The 13,467-nt window shown below is 42.2% G+C and overlaps 1 protein-coding gene across 3 annotated transcripts in view; it reads left to right on the top strand.

Annotated features, from left to right (window-relative positions):
- LOC105468993 (endoplasmic reticulum to nucleus signaling 1) overlaps positions 1–13,467 on the top strand; it is a 90,936-nt gene that overhangs the window by 18,600 nt on the left and 58,869 nt on the right. The window contains exon 1 of one of the 3 annotated variants that reach the window (XM_011719503.2): positions 8,580–9,222. The exons of the other annotated variants lie outside the window; for them this stretch is intronic. Coding sequence (XP_011717805.2) covers positions 9,202–9,222 — 21 coding nt within the window. The 5' untranslated portion in view covers positions 8,580–9,201. Of the gene's footprint in view, positions 1–8,579; positions 9,223–13,467 lie in introns of those variants that run through there. 3 annotated transcript variants of the gene reach the window in all.

Raw genomic sequence — 13,467 nt, 5'->3', positions numbered from 1 at the left:
TTTGAGTTTTGTTTACTTCCTGATGATTTCTGTGGCTGCCACAAATTTTTTCTGTATTAAATAATCTCCCTTAATATTTGTATAACTCTTTTGAAATTCTCAATATTTATTTTGCTTTCTTAGTGTTTAGAGGGATGTTGTTATTCCTCAGTTTTTAAAAGAAAAAACAAATGTGGAAACTTCGCCACCTCGTCCCACAGTCCAGATGCCCATGTCCACTTCTGGAACCTAGAGAAGTTGTCAATAAGATTGGATGACGTGGCCCGGCACGGTGGCTCATGCCTGTAATCCCAGCACTTTGGGAGGCTAAGGTGGACAGATCACCTGAGGTCAGCAGTTTGAGACCAGCCTGGCTAACATGGTGAAACCCTGTTTCTACTAAAAATACAAAAAAATTAGCTGGACATGGTGGCGCGTGCCTATAATCCCGGCTGCTTGGGAGGCTGAGGCAGGAGAATCGCTTGAACCCGGAAAGTGGAAGTTGCTGTGAGCCGAGATCGCGCCATTGCACTCCAGCTTGGGCAACAAGAATGTCTCAAAAAAAAAAAAAAAAAAAGATTGGATGACTTCCAGGCTAGGCAGAACGCTGACCAGGGTGATGACTTCAGAAAGAGAGATTCCTGGGAAAACTGAGAATGACAGCAGAGAATGTCCTTTCTAGGACCATTGTACATTCCACAATGTATACATGTATAGGACATTGATAGGACCATTAGCCATTCCACAATGTATACATATATCAGAACATCATGTTGTATACCATAAATATATATAAATTTTATATGTCAATGTAAAAAATAAAAAACTTTTAAAAAATATTTTGTAGTATGGTCCCTTGCCCATTCCTGCCTGGGACAGCCATTTTTCCCTTTTCACGAGGGAGTTCTTCCTTTGATGTCTGGAAAGTCCTCCTCTTTGAGCCTAGGTTTGCTGTCTCCTCGTTGGTAATTTTTTCCTGCTTCTGTTTCCTGCCGACCACTTGATAAGCAGCAGAAAGCAGCGTTGTTTGCTCTCAGCCGGTTCCTCATGCTTTGCGCCTGTTTCTGCGTCCTGTTTTCAAACCTCAACTTGGAAGGTTTGGTTGTGCCAACACAGTCTTCCCAGCAGTTTCTTGTGCTTTCCAATCTCTATTTAAACGTGTGAGGATGCATAAAGATCGCCTGTCAGAGAAGCCTAGAAAATAGAAAACCTATGCTGAAATTACAGAAATCTGATATAATATTGACAAGAAAAAGTCAATTATCAGAATATGCTTTCTTTTGTGTGAGCATCTTATTTCTACCAAGTGAAGCAGTCATAGCTTACTGTGTGAGGCCCATCAGTTTATGGTTGGTCATTAAAATGGGCCTTACAGTTCAAAGGAGTTGTGCTGTGCTGATCAGTAATGCGCGTTTCTTTGGCACTGACATTAAAAGAATGTTGGCTTCATCACAGGAGTTGGCAGTGGCCACATTATCATCGTCTTCATCAAAGGACATTTTTTAAACCCATTAGAACTAGGCTGTTCAGGAGATCTATTATATAACATAGTGACTATAGTTAATAACAACATATTATATACTTGAAAATTGCTAAGAGAGTAGATTTTAAATGTTCTCACCACAAAAACATGATAAGTATGTGAGGTAATGGATATGTTAATTAGCTTGATGTAGCCATTCCACAACGTATACATATATCAGAACATCATGTTGTACACCATAAGTATATATAATTTTTATATGTCAATGTGAAAAATAAAAATTAACAAACTTTTTTTAAAAGACTGGTTTGGGTAAATGTGTATTGTAGGAATTTTTTTTATGGTGATTAAGGCTGTGACCTTTGACTTTTTTGTGTGTTATTCCCACCCACTTAGATGTACAGTGGGATCTCGGGAATTTTCATGCTGAACATTTTTTAAGGACCCCTCCCTGTATAATTTGCAGTGCCAGCTGGTATATTGGGTTTCTATAGAGACTCTAAAAATTACATTTTGGTCTCATCCAAAAGATCCAACCCTCATATCAAAGTGGAGTGCCGATCTTCATCTACCCTAGCAGGATTCAAAGGGGGAGCTTCAGGCCTGAAGTAATTTAGGCGTTGGCTCTCAGTGAACCATGATTTAAAGTAGTGAAATTACAGTGTGGCATAGTGGGCAAAAGGACTAGACGGGGAGGCGGAGGCCTTGGTTCCAGTCCAGTGTCTATGGTTAACTGTCTGTGGTGCCCTGGGCAAGTCACTTCACCTCTCTGAGCCTTGATTTCCTTTCCTGTGAAATGAGAGGGTTGGGTAAGGTAATCTCTTCGGTCCTTTTCATCTCAAAAATTACACATCCCAGAAGCAGTAAACAGTTCCTACTGGTTGATCTGCGTTGTATGGAGCCGCATGGACTTAAAGGATTATCCAGCTAATTGGAGAGAGGAAGGTGGTATGGTGGCCTGGGCCAGTAGAGAAGTGTGTGATCCTCAAATCAACTTCAAACAGTGGGAATCCTGGCTGGCAGAAGTCAGTCAAGCCAGATATCTCAACTCGGGGCGTATTTCATAGTACTTCTAGCCTAAAGTTTGGCAACATCTGGCCAGTGTGGGTAGCAATTATGTCATAAATACAGTTGTTTGTAGGTAATTTTAATTTAACTAGAGTATTTTTCCACTTTCTACTTGACTATGCTATCTACTCCTCTACTGTCCCCTGCAAGAAATTCCTAAATGTGAAGAGCAAAATTGATAGTTTCAGATTAGTTGCTATTACCAGGACTGAAAAACTTGGTATGTAATTAAATTCTTTTTCTTTTCCCCCTTGGAGTTTCTCCATGAGGACTTCTTTTTTTTTGATTTTTTTTGTTTTTGAGATGGAGTTTCCCTCTTGTCACCCAGGCTGGAGTGCAATGACGCAATCTCGATTCACTGCAACCTCTGCCTCCCGGGTTCAAGCAATTATTCTGCCTCAGCCTCCCAAGTAATTGAGATTACAGGTGCCTGCTACAACGCCCAGCTAATTTTTTGTATTTTTAGTAGACACGGGGTTTCACCATGTTGACCAGGCTGGTCACGAACTCCTGATCTCAGGTGATCCACCCGTGTCTGCCTCCCAAAGTGCCGGGATTACAGGCGTGAGCCACTGTGCCCGGCCGGGACTTCTTAATAATAGGTTTAACTACACATGAGTAGACATACTCAAATGGATAAAATTTGACGTTTTGTAAGGCTGATGGTACACATACAAATTTATAATCTGTTGGGCCTGTATTAGTTTAGTTTGTTTAGGATGTTTCTCCACTAAAGTAAATTAGCCCAATATGTTTCTTGGTTGTTGCTGTTTCCCTTTAGCAAAGACAACAAAATAGAGTAGCGACACCTGCATTCTAAAGCTCAGCCACTAAATGATCATGTAACCTGGGGTTTCAGTTTTCATGTCTGTAAAATGTGGGATTTGGCTTAGCTCCCCAGGGATCCTCAGGGACCTTAGGGATTTGATACCACCCTGAGAAAAAGGGCTTGTTTTCCTGACCATGGCAGGGAAAATGATTTCATCTAGCACCTTTCATGCCCAGATATATTTCTTCTTCCAATGATGGCAATATAAGTGGATGGCAGAGCGACCATGAACATAAACAGAACTGCAAATGGTTGAACTCAGACACTCAGCCCAGGGCCCCAAAACCAGTGTGGGGGGAACTATATTCATCTATTGTGAAATTAGCATACCTTTGCATTCAGGAATACCGTGGATTTATGAGGTATTTTTTTTTTTTTTTTTTTTTTTATCAGATCTATTAAAGGAGGATAGTAGCCTAAACTGAAGAAGAGTCCTAACTGTCTTGGGTGGTGGTTAATTACACCATATGCCAGACTTGCCACAAACACTGAAAGTTTAACTCTCTCAGCTGCTTAGTTTGGAAACCACACAGTGCCGTTCAGTTAGGCCTTGGCCTTTAATGCATCCCAGCTAGACACTTGACTCCCATCCAAAGCAAATGTCATGGTTGCCTTTATTGACTTAATATCAGGAAACATAACAGCCGATAGACTGGTTAGAAGGAACTGTATGGTTGATGGATTATTGCTGACCTACACGCAGGTAAACGAAGTATAACAGAATTTGGAATGACTTAGTAGTGGACTGAAATCTTTAAAACAGTAAGACTTTTGTTTGTGTCTATGGCTGATGTTTTAATTCTGTTCTGAATGTCCTTCCATAGACAGGAGACTAAAAGTAGTGAAATTTCTGTTACTCACTGTTCAGGTGGCTGTATAGAAATCTTCATATTTGGGTATAAGTACTTTGCTGCTGTATGTGTAAATGAGATGAGGGTCAGGGAACAGGGTTTGATTTGAATAAAAATCTTTTGTGTAGGCTGGCCGCTCAAGTCTATAATCCCAGCACTTTGGGAGGTGAGGCGGGAAGATTGCTTGAGCCCAGGAGTTCAACACCAGCCTGGGCAACATACAAAAAAATGAAATAAAAAGCCAGGTATGGTGGTGCATGCCTGTAGTCCCAGCTACTTGGGAGGCTGAGGAGGGAGAATCGCTTGAGCCCAGGAGGTCGAGGCTGCAGTGAGCTGTGATTTGTGCTGCTGCACTCCAGCCTGGGTGACAGAGCAAGACCCTGTCTCAAACAAACAAAACAAAACAATTTTTTTTAATCTGTCGTAATTAGGTCTTTACTTAACATAACTTCAAAGATAGTCAGTCCTTTGTGAGCTGAGAGTTGAGCCCCTCCTGATCATTGTGAGACTTTTACTCTGAGGGCTTGCTTTAATCACTGAGAGAGCTTTATGTTATGGGCCTTTGCACCTACTGGGCACTGATTTCAGCGTTCAACTGCTTTGGTGACTTTTCTTTTTGTCTTTTTGGCCATGATGGGACAGTCTCCTACCATGTGATAAAATAGTATTAGAAAGCGGTACTCTGCTGACCGCCTTTATAAAGCAGAGAATCACAAATGGCCAGGCTTTGAGTTTATAGTCTGAGATAGATAATATTGCTGCAAGTAGAAGAATTGTAGACACAGATGTCCTTGTTTTGAATATCCTTTAGTTCCTTTTCAAGGGTCTGTGTTGTAGAATACCATTTTGAGGTACTTCTTCCTGCTATATTGGTGTTACTGCACAGGTTGAGTGAGAGAGAGAGAGAGCTTGTGTGTGTGTGTAAGAAACCCTGTAGGACTGCTGTCCTGTTATGGCATGCCAGAAAGTGTCTCATTGGTATTTCTTAAAATCAGCTGATCCATCTTGTGGCTTTCAGCCGGTTATAGCCAGCAGAATAATCCAGTCTATTTGTCATTACTCATTATTAGCCCCTACTTTCTTATCCATCTAGACAGCACCCCTCACCACATCCACATGTGTGTACAGGCAACCTTATCTTGCCTTTTTTGATAGGTACTTTGGCATAGGCACATTGCCCCATGTAGCATGCCCTTCCCACCTCCAAGCATGATTGCCAAGGTTAATAATTATAAGCTCTAATTCCTTAGCACATTCTAATCCACTTGAAATCATTATTCTACATTTAGCGACATGTACTTTTAATTGTTCTCAAGATTTCATATGTCCTAACTGGGCAGTAAAACAAAATTTCTTGGAAATCTTTGTTATATAATCCTTCTCTCACTTGCATACCTGTTTCAAGTCTTACCTTTAATACTGTAGTGTGTATTCATTAGCCAACTAAAAGGGACACTTACGCCAATTTATTGTTTTACCTCTGTGCCAACCATCCAGTAGATTTGAGTCCTGGCAAGGAACCCTGCACTGCAAAAGGCAGCCTGGCTGTTGTTGGCAGGTTGCAGGTTCCAAGAACTGAGGAACACATGGTATTGTATGATATTCTATTGTCCTTGCTCAAATTATGTAAGTATTTTTAGTTTGGAGGAATGGTTTTCTTTCTTTCTTTTTTTTTTTTTGAGATGGAGTTTTGTTCTTGCCACCCAGGCTGGACTAGAGTGCAGTGGCGCAATCTCAGCTCACTGCAACCTTCACCTCCCGGGTTCAAGTGATTCTCCTGCCTCAGCCTCCCAAGTAGCTGGGATTACAGGCACCTGCCACCATGCCCAACTAATTTTTGTATTTTTAGTAGAGACAGGGTTTCATCACATTGGCCAGACTGGTCTTGAACTCCTGACCTCAGGTGATACGCCCACCTCAGCCTCCCAAAGTACTGGGATTACAGGTGTGAGCCACTGTGCCCGGCAGCTTTCTTAACCTTAAATAAATACAACTAATGTTGGGATTATGCAATATCACAGTAATCCAATGAACAGAGAGGACTATTAGCAAAACAAACAAAAACACCACACAGAAAAAAACCAGCCTCTGAACAAATTCTAGAGATTGGTGTGATATTCCTAAAAAAGTTTTTTTTTGTTATTAGCCAGATTATTGTATAAACTCTGTGGTCTGTTGGAGTGGAGGTGGGATGGGGAGAAGATTTGTAGAAAAGATTTTTATTTTAAGTCTTTTTTTTTTTTTTAATTATCAGGTAAGTCAGCCAGATAACTATTTATTTTATTTTATTTTATTTTATTTTATTTTATTTTATTTTAAGCTTATGCCTGTAATCTCAGCAACTCAGAAGGCTGAGGTGGGAAGATTACATGAGGTCAGGAGTTCAGGACTAGCCTGGTCAACGTAGTGAGACTCTCATCTCTACAAAACATTTAAAAATTGGCCAGGCTGGTGTCACACACCTGTAATTTCAGCTACTTGGAAGACTGAGGGGAAAGGATTGCTTGAGTCTAGGAGGTCAAGGCTGCAGTGAGCTCTGATCGCTCAACTGTGCTCCTACCTGGGTGACAAAGCAAGATCTTGTCTCAGAAAAAAGAAGAAAAAAGAGACAGGGATGTACAGTTGGGTTGGACTTGATCCATTTACATGCCATCTGAGAAGTGTGTGATTCTCTAGTTCACAATCGTAAGTTTTCTGTGTCTATGTGTGTGTGTTTGTGTGTACACACCTTTTTTCTTTTTTTTTTGCAGGGGTAAGATGCTCCAGTTTTGTAAATGACACAGAGATTTTAAACCTCGTTAAGTGTAGATCACTGGAAAACTGTGGGTATGGAACATGTGTGCATGACACTGTATCCTCCCACTGACTTAGAGGTGAAAAGTCTATGCCATTTTAATGATCTTATTTCTGACTCCTTTTTTTTTTTGAGACAGAGTCTCTCTCTGTCACCCAGGCTGGAGTGCAGTGGCGTTATCTTGGCTCACTGCAACCTCTGCCTCCTGGATTCAAGCAATTCTCCTGGCTCGGTCTCCTGAGTGGCTGGGATTACAGATGTGCACCACCATGCCTAGCTAATTTTTGTATTTTTAGTAGAGATAGGGTTTCACTATGTTGGCTAGGCTGGTCTTGAACTCCTGACCTCAGGTGATCCACCTGCCTGGGCCTCCCAAAGTGCTGGGATTACAGGCATGAGCCACCACGCCTAGCCCTGACCCTTGTTATCAGGTTGTCAGTTAACCTGGGAATCAGTTCTTGAAATGTATGTCTGAAATTGACAAGCTGCGTTTCTTTGGCAAAAGCAGCATTTCTGAAACCCCTGATAAGGAACATTCGGCTTTCATATGTTCTGAACCTCAGAGGAGCTTGCAGGGTCTTCCGTGCTGTACTTATCATTGCAGGGGGCGACAGTGCAGTGGTAAGTGGAAACAAGCCAAAACTTCGGTGATAAGGCTGCTGAAATCAAGCCCTGGTGTTTTTTGTTTGTTTGTTTGTTTGTTTTGAGACAGGGTCTGGCTCTGTTGCTCAGGTTAGAGTGCAGTAGCACTGTCTTGGCTCACTGCAACCTTTGCCTCCTAGGCTCAAGCAGTCTTCCCTCCTTGGCCTCCTGAGTAGCTGGAACTGCATACACAACCCACCACACCTAGCAAATTAATTTTTTTTTTTTGGTCAAGATGGGGTCTCCCTATATTGCACAGACTGGCCTGAAACTCCTGGGCTCAAGCAATCCTCCTGCCTGGGCCTCCCAAAGTATTGGAATTACAGGTATGAGCCACCATGTCCAGGAAGCTGTGGGTTTTTTGCTGGTTGTTCTCCAGCCACTGATGAGCTTGCCTCCCTGCCTGACCAGTCAGTCCCAAATGCTGGTTTAGAAACTGGCGGGTTTTTTGTTAGAGGCCATTTCATTTGTTTTTGTGCTGTTTGAATACCTATGTGCCCCGTGTCCATAATTCTCTTTACTGAAGACTTTTTCTAAATGAAGTTATTTCAGAAGGCATTTAAGAAAATATTTTTTTCTTACCTGAAATATATGTAAGTAGTTAATTAATGCAAGAGCATTAACAGCTGAATTCACAATATTAGGGAATGATTAAATTGTTGGTGATGTGCCTTTCAATCATCTCTGCATAAGCAGTTGATAGCCACTTCTACATCTTGTAGTAAATGCAGAGTGAGTGGTGGATTTTATGAATGGGGAAGCTGCTGGATTTTGTGTAACATTGCTTTTTTTTTTGGAGATGAGTCTAACTCTGTCACCCAGCCTGGAGTGCAGTGGCGTGATCTTGTCTCACTGCAGCCTCCTGGGTTCAAGCGATTCTCCTGCCTCAGCCTCCTGAGTAGCTGGGATTACAGGCATCCGCCACCACGCCCAGCTAATTTTTGTATTTTTAGTAGAGACAGGGTTTCACCATGTTGGCCAGGCTGGTCTCAAACTCCTGACCTCAAGTGATCCGCCCAGCTCGGCCTCTCCAAGTGCTGGGATTACAGGCGTGAGTCACCACGTCCAGCCATAACATTGCTTTATAATCAGAACATTGAACATCAGGATCTAGTGCTGGTCTTGTGTTGGCTTTCATGGGAGGGAGACTCTTGTTACACTCTTAGCTGAGTACGGCTGCAGTGAGGACCCTTATACCACTGAAGCCTGCTAAGTGACACATGCTTGACAGAGTCTGATGTCTGTGAGGACCAATTAGCTAATGGATGTTTAGTTTTAGGATAGACTAGATGCCTGCCATTACCCTTCCCACCCTCCATAGTTACTATTGGTTACTTTCTACAAGTCACCATCAAAGCCAGGAGTATTTTTCCACTTTTTTTTTTTTTAACCTCCCAACTACTAGTTTTAAAACTGAATCAAATTCCAAATAGTTGTTAACTTGACACAGATCTGCAGACTCGACATTTTCTTTCCATTTTCAGGCTCTCTGGAAACCAGTGCGTGTGCCATAGGGTATGTTGCTTGTAGAGAAAAGTGAGCACTGAGGACTGAAATGGCTGGGCAAAAACAAGGCGTAAGTTCATCTTTGTGAAGCAGCGTTTTTCATTGTTCAGGTACAAATAGTTCTCAGCTGTGCTCAGTATCACACAAGGCATCTGGAAACATGTTTAATTCATGTTAGCTATAGCAACTACATTTGAACTCAGGCATGTTTATGCTTTTAAAAATGCCAGAGGGCAAAAAGCCAGAAAATTTGTAATTTTTAGTTGCCTTATGAGAGAATAACACTGTTCCAAGTGGCTCCCAGGAGTTTTGATTTGGTACCATTGAGAGCCTTAAGAAGAGAACAACCTGCCAGTTGTAATAGTTTGTGACATTTCTGTAGACATTGTGATTGACGGAATTCTCAGTTACCAAATTCAGCTTCTTTCTAAACCTTGTATTTTTGAGATTTTTCCAAGACTAAATTAGTCATGTGATTAGTGTTGTTGTTGTTTTTGTTTTTGAGACAGAGTCTTGCTCTGTCACCCAGACTGGAGTGCAGTGGCGTGATCTTAGCTCACTGCAACCTCCGCCTCCCGGGTTCAGGCAATTCTCCTGCCTCAGCCTCCCAAGTAGCTGGGATTACAGGCATCTGCCACCAGGCCTGGCTAATGTTTTAGTATTTTTTTTTAGTACAGACAGGGTTTCACCATGTTGACCAGGCTGGTCTCAAACTCCTAACCTCAGGTGATCTGCCCACCTTGGCCTCCCAAAGTGCTGAGATTACAGGCATGAACTACCACTCCCGGCCGTGATTAGTGTTTTATTTTGATCCGTGAACCAACCGCAGACAGTTGCTCTTCCAGTGGCTTCCAAGATGCTCAGACAAGGCAGGTGGCTTTTGTTTCCACTAGTGCTCCCACTAGTAGCAAAGGAGCACTGATATCTTTTAGTAAATATTAACCCTTTTAAATATTAATACTGTGATAAGTATTAATATACTTGGGGCATTTAGTTCATTATGGTTGTACTGTTGGCTTTAATAACAGCAAACTCTTCTTATTCTTGGATGCATACAATCTTATTGGGAGACCCCTGTGTTTCTAAACTCTGATCCCTTGTTTGGTGGAGATTAATGATCAAAGGTGGTTGAGTTGCCTACTGTCCTGAGGTGGAAGGTGCTTCACATGGAACTAAGGCGCTTGCCGAAGCTGCTTTAAATTCAAGCTTCTCTGCTACCTGCTAGCTTGTCCATCTTCTTTCTACTTTGTGAAAAATTCACTACAGATTAGCAAATCATATTATTGGAAGTTTAAAAAATGAGAGAAGAAATATTGCTATAATTTTGCAGTGTTGTTTTCCCTTTCTCTCTCTCTCTCTTTTTTTTTTTTTTTTGGAGACAGAGCCTCACTGTATCCCCCAGGCTGGAGTACAGTGGCGTGATCTAGGCTCACTGCAACCTCCACCTCCTGGGTTCAAGTGATTCTTCTGCCTCAGCCTCTCGGGTAACTAGGATTATAGGCGCCCGCCACCACGCCTGGCTAATTTTTGTATTTTTAGTAGAGACGAAGTTTCACCATGTTGGCCAGGCTAGTCTCGAACCTCTGACCTCAAGTGATCTGCCTGCCTTGGCCTCCCACAGTGCTGGGATTACAGGCCTGGCCCTTTTTTTCCCTTTTTCTATCTGCATATTTCGTCATTGGGTGTGTGGTGGGGACTCTTTGGGTTGCAAGTGACAGAAACCTAATTCCAACAGGCTTAAGCAAAGAGGGGAATTTATTGTAAGGACTGAAGTGTCTCTGAGCACAAGGGCAAGAACTTAGCGAGGCCTGAGGAGCTGTGGAAACCAGGGTGGACTCTCCCAGTCTTTTCAGCCATGTTTCTTCTCAGGCTGCTTTCTGTTTATGTGTCTTTCTCATTCAGCTTTTTCCATGTGGCAGAAAACACATTCACAGAGCTCTCTCAAGTCTTATTCCCACTTTATTCTTATTTATTTATTTATTTATTTATTTATTTATTTATTTATTTATTCTTTGAGACAGAGTCTCACTCTGTCACCCAGGTTAGAGTGCAGTGGCGCAGCCTTGGCTCAGTGTAATCTCCCTGCAAACTCCACCTCCCAGGTTCAAGCAATTCTCCTACCTCAGCCTTCTGAATAGCTGGGACTACAGGCACATGCCGCCACGCCTGGCTAATTTTTATGTGTTTAGTAGAGATGGGTTTTCACCATGCTGGCCAGGCTAGTCTCGAACTCCTGGTCTCAGGTGATCTGCCTGCCTTGACCTCCCAAAATGTTGGGATTACAGGGGTGAGACACCATGCCCAGCCTTATTTCCATTTTAGCCACCCAGAGTTTAACTCATTTTTTGTGTGGCCCCAACAAGACCTGTTGTACAGAGTGGTTATTCCTGTGGGAACTTTGAGGGGTGGATGAGGGCTCAGCAGGGATTTCCACTTCTTGGCCCCAGGTATGCATAATTTGCCCTCTCACTTATTCATCCTCCAGACTAGCACACCTAACATAATCCAGCCATCCCACACCAAGCTGCACACCCATTCCCCCTCCTCAGTGGCAGACAGCCCCAATTCACTTAGCCAGTTTACTCATGAACTCCCGGTGACCTTGTCATAGGGCCACAGTTCTCCAGGCCCAGGTACCTTTGGTTCAGGTGGCTTGTCACCATCTGGACCCTCTGGGCTGAAATAATTCTAACCACTCCCAAACAGTGACCTTTGCATCCCTGGCTAGGGCAGATACCACCCTTGAGGCTTCCGTTTTCCTAGCCGATTCATACTCTGAGATTAATTTCCTAGTTCCAAAGGTAGAATTAAAAGCACTCTTCTTCCTCAGACTTGAGACTTTGCACAAAGTAGACTCGGTAGTTGGCAACACAGCTTGCTGGCTGTCCTGTCTCCCATTCCAGGGAGTGGGCCCTGGCCCTGGGCAAAGCGAAGAGGTAGCTTGTGCAAAGTTCTGGCAGCTGTTTCACTCCCTCCGCTGGTGGGTCTCCACCATGGAAAAGGAATACGGGAGCCCGGAGTATTTGTCCTGCCACCTCAGGCTGCCCGGGAGAGAGCCTGTGGGGCCGTCCCTTTGAAGGATTAATTAGGCATCCTGGCTCTTACTGAGAGTAGCCGGGCCTTCTGGGAACAGGCTCCCATGTACAAATAACCCCAATCCTTTTACATTTAATGCTCCATACTTCTGTGTTTCAAAAATAGCATTTGTGCCAGAATTCAAACTGTTGCAGTATAGGCAAGTTGCATTGGCCTGTGTTTTTTTCAATTGAAGACCCCGGGGGAAAAGCTAATTTGCAGGATAGTATAGTGACAAAGGGAGAGAAAAGCTCATTACAAGGGTGGGGTTGCTGAAGGGACCCCTACCTCAAAAGGGAAATCTTATCCAGGAAACTTTACCAGCTGTCACCTGCAAATGTGTCCATGTGTGTACATGTGTGCACACACCTGCTCCCATGGAAACCCTGTGGAATGAGGGTATAATTCCTAGCAAAGCCAGAGGACACGCAGGCCAAAAAAAAACTGTCCAGTATAATTGTAACCACAGTGGATATCAAATCTTGGATTCTATATTTACTTGATAATGTATATCAGCATTTTTCTATATTGTAGATTTTTCCAAGTGTTATTTTAGTGATAATTATTTCACTGAGCATATGTCTTCATTTATCTTAGCCGTTTAGATATTATTGGAAATTTGGTTCTTTCCAGTTTTTGTGTTTATAAATGGGATGTCATAAGTATCATTGTGCGCAGAACTTTTTCAGTCTCTGGAGTTATTTCTTTAGAGTATAGAAGTGGAATTACAGAATCAAAAACTATGAGCACTTTTATATTTTCCAGAAAGATGATCCTAGTAATTTTCAGTGCTACTAGCGATGGATGAGAAATTTCACAGCCTTTGGCTATTTCCTTTCAAATGTTTTTTGTTTTGTTTTAAGTTTGCTGAGAAAAAAGTTACATTTTAATTTAAATTTTATTTTTATTCTAAGTGAGGACCACTTTGGGGTTATGCTTTTTATTCGTTTACTTTTATAACATGTCTTTATTGGAATCTTGGTGTTTTATTTTATAAATTCTTTGTATAATGAAAGCTGTTTTTCCTATTTTGCTTTAAGCATTTTCCCCTAATTCTTTGCTTTTGAAAATTTCATAGTGTGTGTATGCATGGGTGTTGGCATTCTTTTTTATCATAACGTCTTATGAGATGATCAGGTTTTAGAGAATAGAATAGACCCAAGAGAAGGAAGTCAGAAAGCTGAGCATACTTTGCCCCTTTATTTCAGCGGAGGCTGCCCATGGATTATTTCAGAATTCT

Source organism: Macaca nemestrina, chromosome 17 (assembly GCF_043159975.1).
Source record: "Macaca nemestrina isolate mMacNem1 chromosome 17, mMacNem.hap1, whole genome shotgun sequence".
Taxonomy (NCBI): Eukaryota; Metazoa; Chordata; class Mammalia; order Primates; family Cercopithecidae; genus Macaca; species Macaca nemestrina.
This window is presented reverse-complemented; position numbering and strand designations above follow the sequence as displayed.